This window comes from Alligator mississippiensis, chromosome 2 (genome assembly GCF_030867095.1).
Source record: "Alligator mississippiensis isolate rAllMis1 chromosome 2, rAllMis1, whole genome shotgun sequence".
Classification (NCBI taxonomy): domain Eukaryota; kingdom Metazoa; phylum Chordata; order Crocodylia; family Alligatoridae; genus Alligator; species Alligator mississippiensis.
The window spans coordinates 65,783,380-65,804,926 of record NC_081825.1 but is presented as its reverse complement, the minus strand read 5'-3'; the positions used below and the strand labels follow the sequence as shown (position 1 = coordinate 65,804,926).

Genomic DNA, 21,547 nt, shown 5'->3' with positions numbered 1-21,547 from the left:
ATTTGATCAGACCTTTTTCCAGGTGAAATCATATTTATTTTTGCCATCTATCTGAGCAACTTCCTTTTGTCACTCTGTGGGGCTGGCAGCTTCTCCTGGACTATGTCCTAGCCCCCTTGAATGATAGCCAGTCTCTCTCTATTCATACAGGGTAAAATAGATTATCTGCAAAACATACAAGCAGTCAACAGGTTTACATATTATTACATATTTACATTGCCTTCACCTGTGGATAAATCCTTGTCTCCCTTTTGAAGCAAAATAATATATGGCAATTCACACATTTCTTCTCCCCTAGGAGCTCTACACTATTGATTTAGTAAATTTTCCAAGTTAAAAACCTCATCCTGCTATAATTAAAATTAATGGCAAAATTGAGCAGTTCCATAATGAGACAAATTGAATATAAAAGTATTTTTAAAACCAAACCAGTGTAATCCATAGCCATCTCTTAGTGAGTATTTTTGGTCTATATTTTCTGCATATAGATGTGCAACTGTACAGCTCATGAAGCAAGTAATGAAGGCAGCCACTGCATGTAACAATAAAGCAAATTTATTCAAAATGTATTTAGCTGACGATTATTTTAAACATGTATTTGTTTATTGAGTTTGGTTGGATATTGAAACCACTTAGAAGGCTTTTATAAGGTTTTGTATTACTACAAGAATTTCAGTGTAAATAAAGACGGTCAAATTTAACAACGCTACCTACATTTTTGTAAATATGTGTATATGTGTGAATAAATATGTATTCCTGAAGAAGGGCTTTGTGCCCAAAAACTTGCAAAGAACAATTTTCCCAACTATTTAGTTAGTCTAATAAAAGATATCACATTTACCCAAAGAACCTTGTCTGCCTATTAAATATATATGAATATGTGTATGCATGCATATTCATACACATATATATGCAATGAAAAGATCCTTAACAAGAGAAGGCTGAGAGGGGTCGTGGCGGCCATCTATAAACTTACCGGGGGGGACCAGCAGGGAATGGGAGAGACCCTGTTCCCCCAAGCACCTCCTGGTGTAACAAGGAATAACGGCCATAAATTGTTTGAGACATTAGAAGGCACTACTTCACAGTCAGGGTGGCTAGGATCTGAAACCAACTTCCAAGGGAAGTGGTGCTGGCTCCTACCTTGGGAGTCTTTAAGAGGAGGCTTCATAATTACCTAGCTGGGGTCATATGAGCCCAGTATTCACTCCTGCCCAGGGCAAGGGTTCGGACTTGATGATCTACTTAGGTCCCTTCCGACCCTACATCTATGAAACTATGAAACTTTCTGAAAACAAGACTATCATATTGCTAAAATTTATCTCCTGGACAACCAAAGTAAATGATATTCTGCATGATCGTGGATGCACACTACACTCATTACCCTTGTCAGCAGTCAACTTGTACAAAAAAAAAAAAAAAAAGAACTGCAGGGAAGTAGAGCTCAGGGATGACAGCATGTGAATAAGCTCATAACTGAAAACATTCCAATTAGATATTGGAAAGTGTCCCCATATATTACACATTCTCTAGCTAATTTTAATATGTAATATATTTTAAAACCAATCCAACTTCTCAATTTCTCCTTTTAAATCACATCTATTTATCATAAATATTCTCTATCACTTTATGGCTAAGAATCTGCTCTTTTTTGACATTCTTCTATCCTAATCTTTACACAGGATTTTTCAAAAATTGGGCAGTCTATTAGTTAAAAAAATGAAATGTCACATCTTTAATACTGTCCTTGCCATGAATGTAGGATGAACATGCATTTTGTCAAAGTAAACAGATACATTTACTTTTATTACAAAATGCAACCTTCTCATTTCCCAGTCCTTTGTATATGTAAAACTCATGCAGCATTTAAAGAATGTTGAACTAAGCAGCACATAAAGCACCCACAAAAAGACAATCTCACCTTAAACAGTGATAAAATTAGTACCTATATGTTTTTGGGAAAATATTTTAAAAATGGGAACATTTTATTTACCGTAGTTCAAAATATTACTATATAGCTTTTCAGGGGGTTAAATTTTCCTATTTAGCCTTTACTTGGAAGAAATAAAAAAATGCTACCATATGAAAAAACTTATATATAGTCTAAGTAGAAGTATTAATAAATAAGCTTCTACACATTCATTATCAGAATAAGAAGCTAAGCCTGCTTACTATAAAACCTAGCATAAAACTAGAAGCTAAACTGCTAATCCAATTTTAGGTGCACATCACACGGTATTGCATTAAAGTGCAAATATGATCGAGAAAAGCATGCAGCTTTTCAAATCCAGGAAATACCTCTCATTAGTCTCCTGCCTTTGCTAAAATTTGATTTGACTGTTTTCAGAGCACTTCACTTTCTGCAGAATTTCATTATTATGATTATTATATGGGAGACAGATAGTCACAATAACTTTTACATGTGACTACATTTGGCCTCAACTGTAGTCTTGCTCTGATCATTTAAATTAAAAGGCCAAAATTTAATCTTCTTAACACTGCTTAAAATGTTGAAACTATTCATGCTACGGTGGGAATGCCAGATAACTTTAATACTGGATACACTTAAACAGTTTTGCTAAACTACTTACAACAAAATCTAAGATTATAAATTACTAGATACACACACAGCTGAAAAAAGTTATCCACTATAAAAGCTATGGAGTTTTTTTTAGATACACTTCTCAAACATAGAATTATTTCCTGAAACTAATTCTTGAATTTCTTCTTTCATACAGCTACAATGAGGACTGTGTAATTATATTTACCAGCCGATGCAACCTAGGAACACAGTTTCACTCCCTCTTTTTTCTGAGTTTGTTGATTATGGCATCAAATGGAGCTGTCACTTTGACTCCAAATTTCTGTTTTTCCAAATTATTACAGAAAAAGTAGTCTAGCACAACATTAAAGTGCACTGGAAATTCAGATTTAAAACCAAAACACTTTAATCTGTGTAATGTCGCTTTTTATGGGAAATTATTCTATATATAATAGATTTCTATTACAACATAGAAAAGATGAATTAATGATAATTATTCAATGATTTGGAGCATGAATGTGTCTTCCTACAGGTTTGTAAAGATTCATTATTTCAGTAATTTTGTGAAATAATGATTCTTGCGAATTATCTCAACCAAATGGATTAGTCCCTTTTATTAGCCGTCAAGATGTGAAATAGTTTCTTTCTTTTAAACTATGCTGTAGGTACAATTTTATTTCTTTTTTATATCCCACAAGAAAAACTTAATATTTTCCCAGTATGTAAGTAGAAAAACTAATATTTTTCTAAGATTGCTTGCATTAAATGCAACAACAAGACACAGTCTAAGGCTGAGCTATAAAGAGGATTACTCCAGGTACCACATAGTAAATAACTATTTTATTTGCAATAGAGGAAGAGGCAAATTTAGAAGGAAGGGTTTCAAGTCCTTTCACTTCAAAGACATCACCACCACCATGATTGCCATGATCTGGAATTCTTATACCCTTCAATTAGTCAGCAATTTTATTCCCAACTTACATGCAAAGGAAGTTAACAAGCAGGCCCCTCTTATAAAATGTCCATGCACGTGCATATAGAGTTTAAATCTCAGTTTTGAAGAAACCTGTATTTTTAGAGCTTACCAGAGATGACCCCTGCTGTCAAGGTGGCAGCAAATGGTGTCTGCCTTTTACTCACTTTGGCAAGAAAACTAAACAGTAAACCATCTCGTGCCATGGCAAACAGAATTCGGGGTAAAGGGAACATAGAGCCGAGAAGACTAGAACAGAAAAATTTATAGTTCAAATACATGTTAGGAAAAATACTGTGCTCTACTGGCAAACTCAACTTAATGAAAGGAAAGCTTGAAAATGTTTATTGTTTAGATTTTGTTTTTTAAATGTCTGCTTTGGATTAACCAAAAATACAAAAATATCTGGGAGAAAAATTTCACCAAAAGGTCATGTTACCTGGAAACAATAATATATTATCATCTCAGTCAAAAGCAAAGCCAACTTGCCCAATAGTTTTATTTATACATATGCCATATGTGAAGTAGTGCACCTTTCCTTACAATAAGCAACTCTCAGTCTCACCTGCTACTGCACCCGATGATAAAGTAGCAATTAATGGGGTCTTCGTTTTGGAATGGATTTGAGCTAGACATTTGAAAAGCAACCCATCATCCGCCATAGCATAGATTACACGTGGCATTGGGAAAATGGATCCAAGAAGACTGAGTAAAAAGCAAACACATGCAACATGGCAAACACAATTCATGCAAGATTGTATCACAGAAAAGAGAAACAATGCTAATTAAAGTCACTGAAAACAAGTCACAATTAAAAAAAATACTGTAGCCGAAGATACTACAGGTGGGGCAGAAACAGATTTGTTTTGGTAAGCCACTGCAATTTCTGGTCCTTTTTTGTGATTATGTTATTGCTTATTTGGAAACAGTAGTTCAATAACTGAATAACTTTTGCCTTCATTGTAGTTCTTAGGTACTAGTGGACCAGGTCCTGGTAGCAATAGCTATGCAATTAAGCTTTGTTTTTCCTTGGAAGAGTCTGACAGTCTGCAGCAGTAAATCAACAAGCATTAGCACTTCACATTCTGCAGCCTCTTATAAGAGTGTTAATCAATGATACCTCAAAGTAAAGACCACACACTTTATATATAGGCAAATTACCCTTTTCAATTTAAGCATCTCTAGTCAAACACCATTAATATGACTTATTTTATTCAGAAGGTGAAGTTAAGCTTCCTATTTTAAACTGCTGATAATTTCAGCACTCGGAAAGATTTTGAAACAACTGCGAACTCAAAGCTCTCATTTAAAAACATCAAAAATCATCTTGTTTCTTCCCTCCATAGCAAAATAACTACACTAGGAAAATTGCAAAAACAAAGAAAATTCCACCTATTTTAACCTTGGTAGCAACCATACAACTTGTTAACCAGCTCAAATAAAGGTTGTATGGTTGCCCTTTTTTTCTCCATGGAACTAAATATATCACTTACATATTCTCAGTATGAATCTAGAATTTATGAATCACAGAAGTTAAGCAGCTTTGGCACTGCTGGTGAGATGCATGCATTAAACTTAAATGTTCATGCAGAACTCACATTTATGTATTAACTGCTTTTCGTGCTGATTCAGTACTTAAATGCACGCGTAAGTGTGTCTTTAAGCAACTTTTCCCAAAAAGGATACTTTTCTGAATCAAAGCCAGGAAATCTGAACTTAGTTTTAAACTTATATTTTTGATATTGATATTACTAAAACACCTATATATTTTTACTATTTTGTTTTTGGATAAGTTATTTTTGCTGTTTCTCACCTTCAAGTATATTCTGCAAAGTAATGGAACTGTATAACTATGTAAAAGCGTTAATGTCTGAGGTAAGAGGTAAGTGTTCAGTTCAGAAAACACAAAAGCTGTGTTTTCACCTTTTCAGTGAACTATGCTCCCAAGTTCAGGAATAAGGGTAGATTTTAAAAAAATAGTAGACAGAGTGAAAGTTGACCTCTCTGAATAAAGCATTAGAAGTTTATAAATATTTTGAAAGAAAAATTACACAATTAATATTTAAAATCTGGTTGGTAACCAATGTTTTAGTTTCTAGAAATATTTTATTCTCCATTATTGTTTTATTGATCTAGTTTCTATTTGAACATTTACTTTTCATTTTTATGGAATATGAGAAAGACATATCGTAAAAATCTTAAAATTGCTGGAGTCCATATCAGGCAGCTTTGTAGAAAATAATTATAGTCCCCATACTAACTGTACAAACAGAGTTTATTTTGTGTGCAAGTGTAAAGTTTTTTCAACTTACAGTTCTATCACAATTTCCCTTTTTATATTCCAGTCTTTTACCAGATCAATGTCAAATTAAATATGCTCATCTTTAATACTCATAGGTTCGCTGAGTCTCAACAATGTTCTTTCTTAAATTGGCATTCCTGCTGCCTTTGTAGGTCATACAGCCATTAAGCCCATATACTCTATATCTCTGGAGTCAACTTAAACCATTTTAATAATGTATTTGAGCTCAATTGGTGGAGAAGAACACTGAAGCTGTTCCTACCTTCAAATATCAGTATTATTCCATTCTACTTCCTATACCCCAGTACACTTGGGCTATATAATGTATAAGACAGGGGTGCTCAAACTCTAGCCCGTGGGCCAGATGCATCCCATAGAGCCATGGCATTTGGCTAGCGGAGCTCCCCACAGGTTGGGAAATTTGGTGATGGGGGAGCTGTGGCTATTAATACTTCCCTGCTTCCAAATTCCCAAGCCCCATGAGGTAGATGGGAGCCATGTCGTGGCCTCATCCCTCTGCACAGACAGGTTGGAGCCAGGCCATGCCCTCTTCTCCCAATGGGACATACCCCCTCCCCCTGTGCAGCTGGATTGGGACTGGATCAAGCCCCCTTCCCCTCACATGGCCGGATTGAGGCCCCCTTCCTCTGTGTGGCTGGTTCATGGCCAGGCAATGTCCATCTCCTCTTGCGAGGCTGGGTCATGCACCCTCCCTGTACAGATGGATTGGGCCAGGTCATACCCCTTCCTCCCCCTCTCTGTGGGGCTGTGCCAAGCTCCCTTCCCCCTCACAGCTGCATCAGGACAGGGCTGCCCCTGCGCCTCCTTCCATGTGGCCAGATGACGCCCCACTGCATCTCCCCTGGCTGCTGGATAGCGACCACTGGCCACATCCAGCCCACAGACAGACCACTAACTGTCTATCCAGCCCACTGAGCAAAAAGGTTGAGCACCACTGGTACAGGAAGATGCACATACTGCACATATAATATATTTAACAACCTATAAAACATTATTAATTAAAATAATAAATGTGGCCACTCATTATATTAAAGTTAACTTTATAAATAGTTTATAAAGATTTAATTAATAGGTGTTTTAATTAATTATTAATACATTGATAACAAAGTCCAACAGGACCATATTTCTAACTATGGCATATCTATAACACCTATTTTTTTAATAGTGATAACATACTATTAATATCTGAAAGATTTTTAAGTATTGACCCTTTATAAAATCACACCTTAATATAAAAGTGACCATCTGTTTAAAATATTACAGTAATCACCAATTGTATTTCCCAATATGTTCTTTATTTTCTTTACCTTGTGGATAAAGCGCAGAGGGATCCCACAGCCACAACATATTTTGCAGGATCCCATCCAACATATTCAAATGCTACAGGGAGGGGACTAGTCTCATCTAGAAGGTAGTATGGCATCATAAGAGTCAAAGCAGCTGACACGCCAAAATAGGCCATAAAACAGACCAGAAGGGAAATCACAATTCCAATAGGTATAGCTTTCTGAGGATTCCTGACTTCTTCCCCTGGGGAGGAAAAACAAAAACTCTAATTAATCTAGGAAATATTTTAATCTTCTACTTCAATATGTATCAATATAAAGAAAAAGCTCAGCAGTCTAAGCTTTAAGATACTATACAAGAAAAAATAGCCGGCTTAAGGTATTATATAAGGAAAACTCAAAGCAACATTATGTAACTTGTTGCCAGATATATGAAAAAAATAATGTAAGCAAAATTAAATATTACACGTACACAATACTGGTTATTGTTTATAGGCATCGCAATTTCCATTTATTGATATATAAAATTAGGCTTTGGAAAGTTGCGATATATCTCTTTAGTCAATAAGTAAATTGGAAATCTACTGCAATAAGCTTCGTAAGTACCCGTTTCAAACCTACGTAAAGGAATTCTGAGAATTGTTACTGTTGAAATCTTTTTAAAGTTAAAATTAAGCCAGTCAACCAGTAGGGGAAAAAAAGCAAAAGCCAAGATCCTTTATATGTATTTAGCTAAAAGATTCCAGTCTGACTCATCCCAGATGCTTCCCTTGCCATTGAATCTGATATAGGCAAAGACTGGAAAGATCTGATATAGGCAAATACTGGAAAGCCTGGAAAAATATTATGGTGGCATAAAGGCCAAGCAAACAGATGTCTATATGCCTTATCGCACCACAAATACCCAAACTTGTGGCCATGACAGGTGGTATAAAATTTATGCAACTTTTTTTGTGGTAGACATGTTTTTATGACTGGTTTGTCTGCTCTCCTTCTGCCCAGGGCAGGAGCTCCTGGGGCTTTAGGAGTCCAATCCTACACGTCTCAGAAATTTCCTTGTGGGACAATTCCTGGGATCCATCGGATCGTCCTCTGAAGTCCTGATAGAACCTGCCTGGGTTTCCTTGTTAGGAAAGATGCTCCAGGGATTCCCCAGGTACAGAATCCAGCACAGGACCTGCCATGCAGTGATGTGCAGGACCCAGCACAAATCCTGGTATGGTGCAGTGGCACACAGCAGTGCAGGACCCAGCACAGAGTGGTGTGGGACCAGTGTGGCAGCATGGGGTGGTGTAGAAACTGGTACAGGGCAGTGTGGGACCTCGCGCAGGTCAGCAAAGGACCTAGGGAATCCTCAGGCCGGAAACCCAGGGTTCCCCTGTTTGCAGAGGCTCTCCCCAAATGTTGTTCCTCATGATTTGACCCTCCTGCTTGTAGGAGTGGTAGGGACCCCACCTTGTGAGACAGAAGGGGACATCTCTTACCCTAATGAAGTAGATCAGCTGTACCAGGACACATCCCAGAACAGCTAGTTAGCTTCATTTGGTGACATTAGTTTGTAGCCAAAGAGAACTTTATTCATAACAGCAGAATGGAGAAAAGAATACAAATTGTGGGGGTTGCCACACTCAAGCATGAGTTCAATTTTCTTTCAAGCCAGGTTTATGGAGTTTAAGTATAGGTAGAGGGAGAAAGAACGTGACAGATAATCTGTTCTGCTTTAAATAAGTATCCAAAAATCTTGCCTTACCAGTTGTAGCAATGCAATCAAATCCCACAAAAGCATAAAAGCAGGTTGCAGCACCCGCCAACGTTCCCGTGAAGCCATATGGCATAAAACCACCAGTCCCATATGTGCTTGTTATGTTTTCAAAGTAAGAATAATTTCTAAAGAAAAATAAAACATGATATAAAAAAGTTACATTTAGTTAGTAGTGGAAGGAATGTTGTGATGGTTTTTTGCCTCTAATAACTCTAAATTAACACTTTTAAAATGGGTGCATTCTCATACTTCAGTTCCATTTCATAAGCCAAAGCCCACCCCACCCTCACCCCATACCAGCATGAAGCTTGAGATAAGGATCTTGTATCACTAAGTTTCACTAAGAATGGTAAGCCCAACAGAACAAAACTGATAAATAATTAAGATTAAACCATGTTGTATCCCACTTCATAATTAATAGCAAAACTCCCATTGATTTTACTGGAGTAGGATCAGTTCTCAGAGCTTGCTGTAAATTTTCATTGAAATTAAATATTAGGCTTCCAAGTGGTAACTTTCAAGTGGCTAAAGACAAGATTATTAAAAGAAAACAAGAAATTATTATATATTTTTCCTGAGAATAAGTACCTTTCCCAACAACATACTATTATTATTATATAGAATCTAAACCTGTTGATACAGTAGACAAAAGCATGTACAACATAAGACATAATTCAGAAACTAACTTAAAACAGGACTAAGGGATATAGAACAAAATTGGAAGATTAAAAGAAAAATACATAATTACTGTGTTCCTAAGGTGAGATTGATGAGATATTCTTCATTTATTTTCCAGTTATCAACGTTTCCTTTTACAAAGCCAGAAATAATAACAAAGAGGAGGACCAAGATGTTAATAGCAGTGAAGATTTTATTCACCCATGCAGATTCCTTGACTCCAAAAGACAGAAGACCTACAAAATATAAGTGGGGTTTTAAAGATTTAATATCCTCCTCAGGTAGTTAAGAGCATCTTTACAAGAAATGTATGCTACTATTATGAACTGTACTAAGTTAATTGTACTAGACCAGGGGTTCCCAAACTGTGGTATGCGTACCCCTGAGGTTTTGCAAGACATCTCTGGGGGGTACACGAGAGAAATTGCATACTGGCAGATTTAATTTTCATTATAATAATAATTAGCAATAAAGCATTAAAATAGAAAACATGCTTGTAGGGGTATGTGAGCAGCTGGTAAATCTGGAAGGGGGTATGCAGTAAGAAAATGTTTGAGAACCTCTGTACTAGACTTTATGGCTTTTAGGAGTTAATGGTACTAGATTAATGAAAACTTTAATCCTATAATAACAGGCACTGGATAAAACAGTAAAACAGATTTTCTTCAGTCTTCTTCCCATGAAGAATCTGGTTCCAATATTCCTTTGAATTTAAGACACACTATTTAAAACAAAATATTTATTCTAAAAATGATCCAAATCTTAAATACACGTAAAGAAATTAAAAAGGAAAAAAAAGTAATTCAAATGAATATGTCAACCAAATCATAATAATCAAACTGTTATGATAAAAATGATATACATATAAAAATTCCAACAAAAGACAATGCCAGAAGATAACCAAACAAGAATGTGATGATTGAATACTGGTTGCCAATAAATATATTACCGTAATTTACTACATACAACCTTTTCCCTGAAAATCAGCCCCCCCAAATTTAGGTTAAATTTTTAAAGTGAGGAAGCTGTTTTCTTCTCTAGAAAAGAAAACAAGCCTGGAGACACTGTGCATGCCATGAACAGTCGCACAGTAATGCTTACTATGATCCCCGAGCCTGCATGCTTGCTTCATAGGGACCTCTGGTGAGCCAGGTCTCTGCCATTGGTGGTGGGCAGAGTAGGATACCATCCCTGCTGCTAGATCCAACCAGTACCCCAGGACCATAGCTGATTCGAGACTCTGGTGCAGTTCTAGGTCTGGGATCGACAATCACCCCCAGGACTGCAAATTGCTCATATTTTCTCTGTGGAGCAGTTGGACAAAAGCAAAACATGTGCTACTTAATATGATCTGGAAATACTCCTGTGAAAAGTCCCAACTTTGCTACAATACAAGTGCACTTAGCACATACTTTACTTCTTGAACGTGCAGATGCTTGTGTTTTAAGTGCAGTTAACAAGTTCTAAGTGTAACATGCAACAAAGGCCTTATATGCACCACAGAGGTTGTGTCCTGGTAAATGCATCTTTACTTGATACTTCTATCTTAAATTGAGAGTATAAAGATGTGCGGGGTGTGCCTTAAGTTCAAAGATATCTTAAATTCCAAGAAATATGGAATTCTTGATGGTCATGAATTACTAAAAAAAAGTATTTACAGCAAGTGTAGCTTATTTCAGCTATACAATTTTGATGAAAAGATTTATTAAACCATGCAAGATTTCCTCAAACCTGTTTCTTATTTTTTATCTAAATATCTACACACATGTGCATGTAGACACCCCCTCAGCTACAATGAAGAAAACCAGTCGGATTCAAATTTTCTTCCATTTCAATACAAGGTGTAATCTTGCAAAAAGCCATTTGTGTGCATATGGGTGCAGGTGAATGTGCATGCATGAAAGTATGGAAGAAAGAGAAGGTGAGATTCTTTATCTGGGACCATTATAATTCTCTGTGCACACTGAACTTAGACATGGCTTAGGAAGTGAGTGCTCTGCACTGCCTCACACTGATATCTGGTACCTCACAATAGCTGGTCAAAATTTTAATTTAGGAAAAGTAAACAGTTCACAAACATTTAAATGAATGCTTGCCCTTTCCATTTTTTTGTCCAACTTGTTACCACTAGTGTCTAGAATAATGGAGCTATTAATTATAGAAACCCCTCTTAAGAGATTTTGTTTTAGAGAAGAGGTGCTGAGCCCCTGGCCCAAGGCCCTCTGAGCCCTGTCATCCAGCCCACAGAGCTCCCCATGGGTCTGTAGCCCTGTGTGCTAAATAAGGCATGCAAGGCGGTGCCAACCCTGATCCTAAGCCGTCTGCTATCTGCCCAAGATGTCTGCTCCAGCCAAGCAGGAAGGCATGCTCTAGCAACCACTGGCCTCTGGCCTGAGCCACTGCAGTCATGTGGCTGCATTTCCAGAATCAAAAGTAAATGTCTGTACTTGCTTATCTGTTCAATCTATGCAGGTTAGACTAAACTGCAAAGATTGAACTGATTCAGCCTTGGGCTTTTTATCTGTGTGTACTTAGTGTTAGAGAGTTTCTTTATAGCCTTTACTGCTCTGTAAATTAAGGTATAAAATAAATATACCTCTGTGTCACAGAGGTATGTTTACACTATTTGAAATTATTCCAACAGGGACCTACTGTGAAGTCAGACACCTGGCAATTGGAAGAATTATGTATAGTTTAGTGGAAAACTGGACAGCAAATATATAAAGAAACCAAAATACAATATAATAGCAAAGTCTCTTAGCTTCTCTGTAAACCTAAGCACTTCCACATCTATAATGCTTCCTCATTATTGAGATTAACTCTGAAAATTTTAAGCTCATCAGGATAATGTCCTAATTAAATTTCTGACTCTGCTAATGAGACATCAGCTATTTCTGCAGAAGCTGAAAGTTATCATATGATATGCTTGAGTTCCCTTCATTGGTGGTATTCCTATTGGCAGCAGAGTGATGTTGTTTTTTAGACACTTAAACTGCCCTCTCACCCTGCTAGAGCACAATACCCTCATTGACCGAACACGATATGAAATTCAGTATACAAAATATCTTTTACAAAATGAAGTCCTTAGGAATGCAGATTATCAGAGATTATTCATTTGATAAAAGAAAAACTTGAGCAAGGGGAGCTTAATAGATTTCTTCTGCTCCCACTGAAAGCCACTATGAAATTCAGGACACCATAGCAGCTGCCCAGGCTGCTACAAATTATACTGAGAGATTCCTCTTAAAACACCTGTTGCTTGGCTATTCCTACTGATTCCAGGGAGCTCTATCTGGTATTACCTACACAGCAGGAAGCACAGCCACACTCTTCCTTCCCCTCCTCCCCCAATGCTAGTATGATTTAATTAACAGAGCAATTATATTTGGAATATGAAAAAAAGATTCTTAAGGGAAGGTAGAAGGAAAACAGAAGATGAAGAGAGAAAGCACAAATGAAAAAGCAGATAGAAAAAAACCCAGGAAACAGTGGTTAAATTAAGAAGTAGCTACAGATTGGAAAGCTCAGCTTATCTGGTGAATGCTAAAGAAAACAAAAAATTAATATAACAAGATGGTTTTCTGTTGAAGCAGATATAATATTTTTCCAGCATTAAAATGCTCCCAACTTCTATGTATTTTTCCATATTTATTTTCTAGACAGAAGATAGCCCTCATTTAAGTTAAAATTCAACACCTGCTCCTAAGTAAATTTATTTTCCGGACATTTTGTATGCTTTCTGTCCTTGCCCATTTCAGCTTCTTTCAGGTATAGTGGCCCATTTCCTCTGGATTTCATGGGCTGCTAAAGCGACAAAATGTTTGCAGGGAGTGTGTGGGGGGGGGGGGGGGGGAGCAGAAGGAGAGAAGAGGAGCTGTTATTTTAATTTCAGTATGGTTTCTAGAGATTTCATCATACAAAAGCCCCTGAATCTGGGATACCCCAATGCCAAAAGAACTTCCACACATACCAAAAGGGTGTGTGTGTGTGCGTGCTTGTATATATATCTAGAGAGAGAGAGAGAAAGCACTGAGTCCTACCACCAAAGCTTATTAACTGGACAGTTACTAAACAGTGGCAGGAAGGAGGAAGCTAAAACTGCTATCATGTTATGTAAAACATGAAATCGGTATACTTGACATTTTTAGTTGTTATTAACAATGCACTTTTGCTCTTTCTTATAAATCAGGTGGGGGGGGAATGGGAGAATCAGTCAACAGTTAATTTAACAGTATTAAAAGGTTGTAATCACTAATCCAGATTTCTCAGATAGTTTGTATGGACACTCAAGCTATACTCCTTTGCAATGTCTTAATACAAAAAAGAAAATTAAATGTAAATGCAAGTCCCCAGTCTCCATTATTTGGCTAAGCAGATGAGATAAGTGTCATTAGGAAAAAGCAGTCTTTTCACTACTAGCCAGAAAACACTGAATAAGCAGTCTCTAGGAGTTCCCTCAGCAGCAGCATCCATGTCCTGTTAACACGCTCAATCACCCTCATACAATATGACTCAAAAGAAGGAAATCTGAGAGGGGGATTTTGAGAATGTTAAGTAGCCCTTAGGGAAATGACTGGCTTTTCCCTGACAGGTTTTTTTTTTCACTTATGCATAGTTTGCAATCCTATTCCATGTGCAGTGTGGACACATAAGCATGGGAAAGAATGTTCAAGGGACTGTAGCAATAGGAAATAATTATTCTGAGACAAAAGGAGATGTGTATCATTAAAAAATTAGATTACATTGTAAAAGCTACAGTAATTCCTTGCATAGCACCAGCAGGAAGAGAAAAGAAGAATTAACCTTGTACTTCATTGTTTGAAACCACCAATCTTTAGTTGTATTTCTTAACCAAAGTGATAAATTAAATTCCTGTTCTCTTCCTGATGGTCATGCTCTAAGGAAAGGGAATTGGCTAATCCTGAACCCAGCATTCTCAACCTTTTTTGAATCAAGGCACCCCTTATTAGACTCAAGGCACCCCTCAGAAAATGCCAGCTCTTAGCTTTCAATTTTTTTTTTCCTACAAAAAAAAATACAATTCTTCTGTTGCAAAGAACTCAGAAAGACCACCACAGTTCAGAAATGTTTTTGACACTATAGGTTCCTATTTGAGATTTCTGGATTTATCTTGTGAATCACTTGAAGGTGTTTGCACACCTAAAAGTCACTATGGTCTCCTGTATCCTTGCAAGTGGCCTAACCAGAAGGCTATTGGGCTAAAAGATGGGAGGACCATCCTCCACTTTATTTTTGCTGGGCCACAATATGAGGTCTTATGATCATCAGGTACATGCGTATGGAGTGGCCCAGTTATGGCCTTACAGTCACAAAAAGTAAAGATGCTATCAAGGGTGTAGGTTGTAGCCGTGTTGGTCTAAGGACATAGGCAGACAAGGATCTTTGGGTGAATCTGATATCTTTTATTAGACCAACTTAAATAGTTGGAAAACAATTTTTAAGCAAGCTTTTGGGTTCAAAAACCCTTCATCAGGCTAAGGAAGTTATCAAGTATGCTATCAAGTTATTCTTGTATTAGTCATTTTACAGAATTTATATTATACAGGAGTCCCCATAGCTAAGTTGAAGTAAAAAAAAAAAGTATGCATGAAAATTTGCTTTCAGATTTTGATTCACAGAGCCTTTAAATCTATGTACTGTATGATTTTGTATGACACTAGTAATATTAGAAGAAACTCTGGCAAGTCACAAAACATTAAAACTGTAACGTATTTTCTTTTGTTACTGGTATAAAAATATTTACAGGATCTATTCATCTCATTCAGGACACTCTCTATAATTTGATATGACCTTCATAAATTAAAAGATTACCATTTCTTACCTGACAGAAGCAATATAAGGCACACTGCAAAGACGTCTGGATACTCTGCTAGACCAGGAAAATTCATTTTGAAGTACGTTGTGAAAAAATGACCAATTCGTTTTCCAACAATTTCATCAACGGTGCCACTCCATGCTCTTGCTACACTTGCTGTACCTTCAACAAATACACATGTTTACGTTTCTGCCACATAGGAAGAACATGATGGCATTTCTATTTAGGAATGATACAATTATTATTGTTAAAAAAGTGAGCCTTTCCTTGTTCACAGGTTTTATCATAACAGCAATTCATATCCACAAATTGCATCATGCACTGAAGTGTAGTAACTACATCATTCATCACAGTAGAAATAGTACAAGTAAACTCTCCTATGCCAACTGACTTTTATACTATAATAATGAACATTAATTGCTCATATAGTTTGCATTATTAGGTATTATTATTTCATTGTGTTTTTATTAATCCTAACATATTTTACAAATTTCAACTGATATAAAAATAACTTCCATCCATACTTGAATGCACACACTTCTAAAATGAAGCACAGTGAGTATTTAGCAATCTAGAAAACAACTTAGGAGGGGAAGAAAAGTTTATGTAGTTGGCAGAAAATTTAATGGGCATAATGAAAATGCCTTATTGAAACTTAGCACTGGCCGAGAAGCTACTACAGAGCGACAGGTAGTGAGGCCATTATTTTTTTATATCACTCTCAGAAAGTATAATCTCCATTGGAAGATGGAGCCCTAATACTGTGGCTTGGATATTATGGTTCAACAGTGATTTAGGTTCCCGCCTTGCAGCGAAGCGTAGCTGGGTATTTGTGCCCATACTGAGCTTCATTAACATTGTGTCAGTAGAAACCGGTGCCTGAGCAAAGCCTTTATTGCAGAATTATAGTTCTGGAAGGAAGTGTGATATTTGAATCATAAATACCAGCTAATGTAGTGCTTTGAGGAGCATACACACATTCAGAGGCCCCTGGCTGCAGCGCTACAAAGGCATGCTCCCCAGCCAGGGGGGTGATAGAAAGCTGTCACTCCCACTCCATTTCCTCGCTGCCCCACTCCCCTGTGGGCCTAATCACTAACAGCCTGCTCTTTTCACTGCTGAAGAAGGGGGAAAACTGAGCAGGTTGTCAGCCACTGGTGGAGAGTGACAAGCTGTCAAAAAGTACACTGCTGTGGGGAGGAGAGGGAGGCAGCAGCATATTCTTTGGCAGTCTGCCACCTTCTGCAGTGAGGAAAACCACTACTTTCAAGTGATTAGGGCAACAGTCTGCTGCCTAACAGTTTGTTGGCGTCCCCAGGAGGAGGGAGGGTGACAGAGAGAGCTGTCCTCATCGCCATGTCTACTTCTCTCCCCAGAGAGGGGCAGAAGTGGGATCTTGGCCAGCTCGCCACACTGCGAATGACAGCCCCTAGTCCTGACTGAACTACAGCTCTGCTCACTGGTGGGCTGACATGGAACCTGCCACTCTTCTTGGTGGGGCCAAGAGCGGAGCACTGGGGCACACTGGGGGAGCCAGAGACCCCCTGCCGCAGTACATTACACCCAACACTACAAAACATAGTGCTGAAGTGAAGTTCCTGTTTCAGACAGAAACACTTTTGTAGTGCTTATGCCATTTTTGTAATGGTACAGGCAGACTGCACATATGTACACCCACTTTTTGTAGAGCTGCAAAGGCATAAATAAATGCTACATATGCAATGCCTGTCTATGGATCTAAATATGTCACTATTTTCTAAAAAGTTATTCCTGTTTAAGCCATTGAAGACAGATGGTTTACTCAGGCACTGCAGAGGATGTATTTTGTCTTACAAAACTTTTATTGTTGGTAATGATGACTGAGAAGGAAATAACCCAGGTTGACTTGAGTTAAGTGAGTGAGAAAGGCAGAATCTTCAAATCTTAATTTTATTTCTAGTTTCCCCAGAAATTCTACTCTATTTTCCCAAACTTACCTATAACATATGATAAAATGAGATTCCAGCCAGTGATAAAAGCCCAAAGTTCACCAACAGTTACATAAGTATACAAATAGGCAGAGCCAGTCTTGGGAACACGAGCACCGAATTCTGCATAGCAAAGACCTGCCATCACAGATGCTAAGGCAGCAATGAGGAAAGAAAGAACAATGCTGGGTCCGGAGTCTGCTTTTGCTACTTCTCCAGCAAGCACATAAACACCAGCACCAAGGGTACTCCCTACGCCCAAAGCAATGAGGTCCACAGTGGATAAACATCGGCATAACTTGGAATCTTCCAGACTGTCCAGAGTAACAATTTTCCTCCGCACCAGACACCGAACAAATGACAAAGCTGGTCCACAGGGTATCATTTTGGATGTAGAACTCTGAAAATAAAATACATGATTATAATACATAAAAGGTACAGCGTAAACAATTGTAAAACCCATTTTAAAGTTGGGTTATATACTTTGCATTCAGAGAGCAATGATTTATTTGGCAACAAGCAAGTTACACTGAACTATCGCCTTACCATCTCTTTTCATAACTGTGTTATGCTAAGTATATTGGACTTGTGGTATGGGAAATATGACAAAGCAATGTGTCACTGAAGTCTACTATTTAACAAAACATACATCTTTAGAAACACTTTGTGACAGCAAACATATAATACATTGTGTATTATATATCAACTGTACTTAAACAATTTGATAGTGTATCCCTATTAGATTAGAAGTTTTATTTGCATAGCTACATCCATGTTCTCTGTACATATGCCCTTCATCTCATATAGGCTAAGTACAGACAGTCAACAAGTCTCAGGCTAAATTGATTCAATCTTTGCAGGTTAGTCTAAGCTGTGTAGATTGGAACAATAAGCAAGTGAACAGACATTTATTTTTGCTTCCAGAAACGCAGCCACATGCCTACAGTGGCCCAGGCCAGAAGCCAGGGGCACTAGAGCACTCTTCCCTGCTTGGCTGGAAGAGACAGCTTTGGGCAAGACTAGCCTGCAGTGGGGTTTGCAGGGAAGGTGCAAATCATCCAGAGATGCTTTAACCTAAATTAGTTAAGTCTGATACTACATCCATCCAGGTTTATCTTAAACTGGTTTTGGCTGTTTTGAAAAAGATTTATGGGCACCGAACTTCTGTTGCATTACAGATTTGAACAGGTTTCTGATCACTCACACCGGTTTGTGTGTCATTTCTGTCCCTAGCCATAGTGTGCAGTAGCTGTGATACTTCTTCAGTTACCTCCAAATCTGATTGCTCTGTGGGTTTGGGTGTCTAAAGGCAACATAAACAGCTTCACTGTAACTCAAAGTACTTCTTTTTACAAGGGAAGATCAAATTCATGCATGCACACTGTTCAAAAAATACTGTTTAAATGCACACTGTTCACCAAAAATTAGTAACATCAAAGTGCTTATAAGTGTTTGAGGAACCTTGCCACATTTTCATTTTATGAAACTGCATATTTGCCTTAGAAAGATTTCTATCATCTGCTCTGAAAAGCAACTATGCTTCTGGCAGCACACAACAGCTGCATAACAACATACAACAACAGAAGTCTAGAACAGAGGAAATTATACAGGTAAAAGTCCTAATTAAGCAAAGAGAGCCAAATGATCTTTAAAGATCCTTGATCACAAGTGGTCACATTGTTCGTGGCATCCATCAAACAGCAAGTCTAACCAGCAAAATTTAAAAATGATACTAAGACACTGGGTCAACACTGACTGCTAGCCACTGGATCAGTAACATAATTTTTTGCAGGGTCAGAGGTATCTCACATCCAAGTACTGACTAAGCTAGGCCCAGTTCATTTTATAACAGCAGACAAGATCACATCTGAAGTCAGTATTTCAACAAGCCAATCGTATATGGTTAACACATTTTTCCATCAGAGCCTTGTTTATTAATATATGCAATAGTACTATAATGGAACTATATTACAATAAAATAAGTCAAATTCCAGCTTAGGGCAGTTTAAAAGAACCTATTTTTCCCAAGCAGGTAATGGTGGCTAGGAAGAGGCTTACTGCTTTTTCTATTATTGCTTTCTATTTTTATCTGGGAGAGCATTAATTACATTTTTATATTTGATTAGTTATTTGAGAAAAGATCAATATGGCATTTTTATTTTGCACTTAGAGAAGAATTAATTTGCACTTAATCAATTAGTAGTAAAAGGATAATTGTATGCTTGCATAACTCAGGTCTTGTTTTTCAAAATTAATATAAAAGGTTAGTATATTTTTCTTAACATATGCTAGTCTATCCTCTTTTCATTTACTAAAAACCATTTCAAGCATAATTTAACTGACTAGTATAAACAAAATCAGCATTACACTTTTTTATTCTTCCAATTCAATGCAACTTTCTATTAGGTAAACTTTTGTTTCTCTTATAAATGAATCTTGTAATTCTGTCTTCTTAAATGTAGGCAGCAACTCTATCAACATATCTGCTTAAGAGTAGAAACTCGCTGGCATGGAAGCTACTTCTTACTGCAGGGGGTGGAAGCACACTAACCATGGGTGAATGGATGATACTAAGCTTACTAAGCTGATTGCCTGCCAAAGAAAGAAAAGGTTTTATGGCTGATCACATAAATCATGCATTACATCCATCATGTATTGCATCATATTATACATTACATCCACCATCTAAAATCTTACTTAGCTTCCATTTCTTTATTTAAACACAGATTCACAATCTCATGCTTACACACAGAGATTCACAGTTGCTGTGAATGCCTTTAGGAGAATCTTTTGCTTCATATATTTCTAGGGAGCTTGATTATTTTTTTTAATAAAAAGCTTGGATTAGAAGAAAAATGGAATTTAGACTTTCTGCATCCCAGTGAGGAAGGACAATATCTCCAGATTTCACATTTACAGTCTTTATAAAAGGATGCTCTAGCATGCAAGTATTATAAACTGTAATGTCCAGTTCTAGAATACATGAAATATTTTTGTGCAAGATAAAAGTAATTTAAAAAAAAAATCTAAATAATTTGCATTCTATATAATTTGGAAAGGAGCATAGTGACAAAAATGTTTAAGGGATCCCTAACTCTACTTAATTGTATGGCATATTCTCCTATACATGGTTTGCAATGTGAACGTGCTTAGGTCTAGAATTAGAGCAATAATCCAAATATTTTTTTTGGAATAGTTCATAAATAATCCTCAGTTTGTTAACAATTAGTTTCCAGAGTGAACTAGACCCAAATGCAGGCTTCTCTATCTCCCCCCCCCCAGCTGGCCTAGAGGCTAAGAAGGAGCATGGCTCCCAGCTCTGGGGGCAAAGCCAAGCCCCAGTGGTGCTTCTCCCCTCCACTGCCCTCAACCACCCTAGAGACTGAGGAGGCGGCATGGCTTCTGGCTCTGGAGGGGCAAAGCCAAGCCTCCCCCCTTCTCCGCCCCTCTCCCCTCAGCCAGCCCAAAGGTTAAGAGAGGGGTATGGCTAGGGGATCCCAGCCCTGTTCCCAGCTCTTGGGGGGGGGTGGAGCCAAGCCCTGCCTGGGGCTTCCTCCGCCCTTCAGCTGGCTGAAAGCTAAGACGGGGACATGGCTAAGGGATTCCCCACAAACCCCACGTCCCCCACAAACTCCCCTCACAGGGTGGGTGGGCTAGCGTTGGCCCAAACTGTCTGCTCCAGCCAAGCAGGGAGGCATGCTCTAGCACCCCTACCTTCTGGCCTGGACCACTGCAGGCACATGGCTCCATAGCCAGAATCAAAAGTGAATGTCTGTTCACTTGCTTATCGGCTCAATCTACACATCTTAAACTAATTTGGAAAGATTGAATCAATTTAACCTTGGGTTTTTTGACTGTCTGTACTTAGCCATAGTGGTACTAGACATAAGAGACCAAACAGCAGTATCATTACATTTCAGATGCTTAATTGATGAAAATATCTGGTAAACTGTTTTTTTTAAGTAAGCTTTGTTCCCCATCTAACATATATAACAGCACTTCTTTGAATTGTTCTGAAGAGGGATTTACGAAAAATAAGGCTGATCACTAACAGATTTTGCATCAATTTTCTTCAAAAATTGTAAACTTAAATGAAATTAAATTGAAAAAGAGAATGTCCTACAATTATTAAGAATTTATATTCTTAAAGAAGAACAGCTGTTCAGATTCTTGAACCCTG

The 21,547-nt window shown here is 37.7% G+C and overlaps 1 protein-coding gene across 2 annotated transcripts in view; it reads right to left on the bottom strand.

Annotated features, from left to right (window-relative positions):
* Positions 1-21,547, bottom strand: part of SLC7A2 (solute carrier family 7 member 2) — a 75,689-nt gene that overhangs the window by 13,275 nt on the left and 40,867 nt on the right. Inside the window, exons 2-7 of one of the 2 annotated variants that reach the window (XM_059721792.1) lie at positions 17,377-17,767; positions 15,407-15,562; positions 9,635-9,800; positions 8,875-9,011; positions 7,146-7,368; positions 3,628-3,764 (exon numbers count right to left, since the gene is read on the bottom strand). In XM_059721792.1, coding sequence (XP_059577775.1) covers positions 3,628-3,764; positions 7,146-7,368; positions 8,875-9,011; positions 9,635-9,800; positions 15,407-15,562; positions 17,377-17,752 — 1,195 coding nt within the window. In that variant the 5' untranslated portion in view covers positions 17,753-17,767. Of the gene's footprint in view, positions 1-3,627; positions 3,765-4,080; positions 4,221-7,145; positions 7,369-8,874; positions 9,012-9,634; positions 9,801-15,406; positions 15,563-17,376; positions 17,768-21,547 lie in introns of both variants that reach the window. The other variant, XM_059721791.1, reaches the window with a different exon arrangement.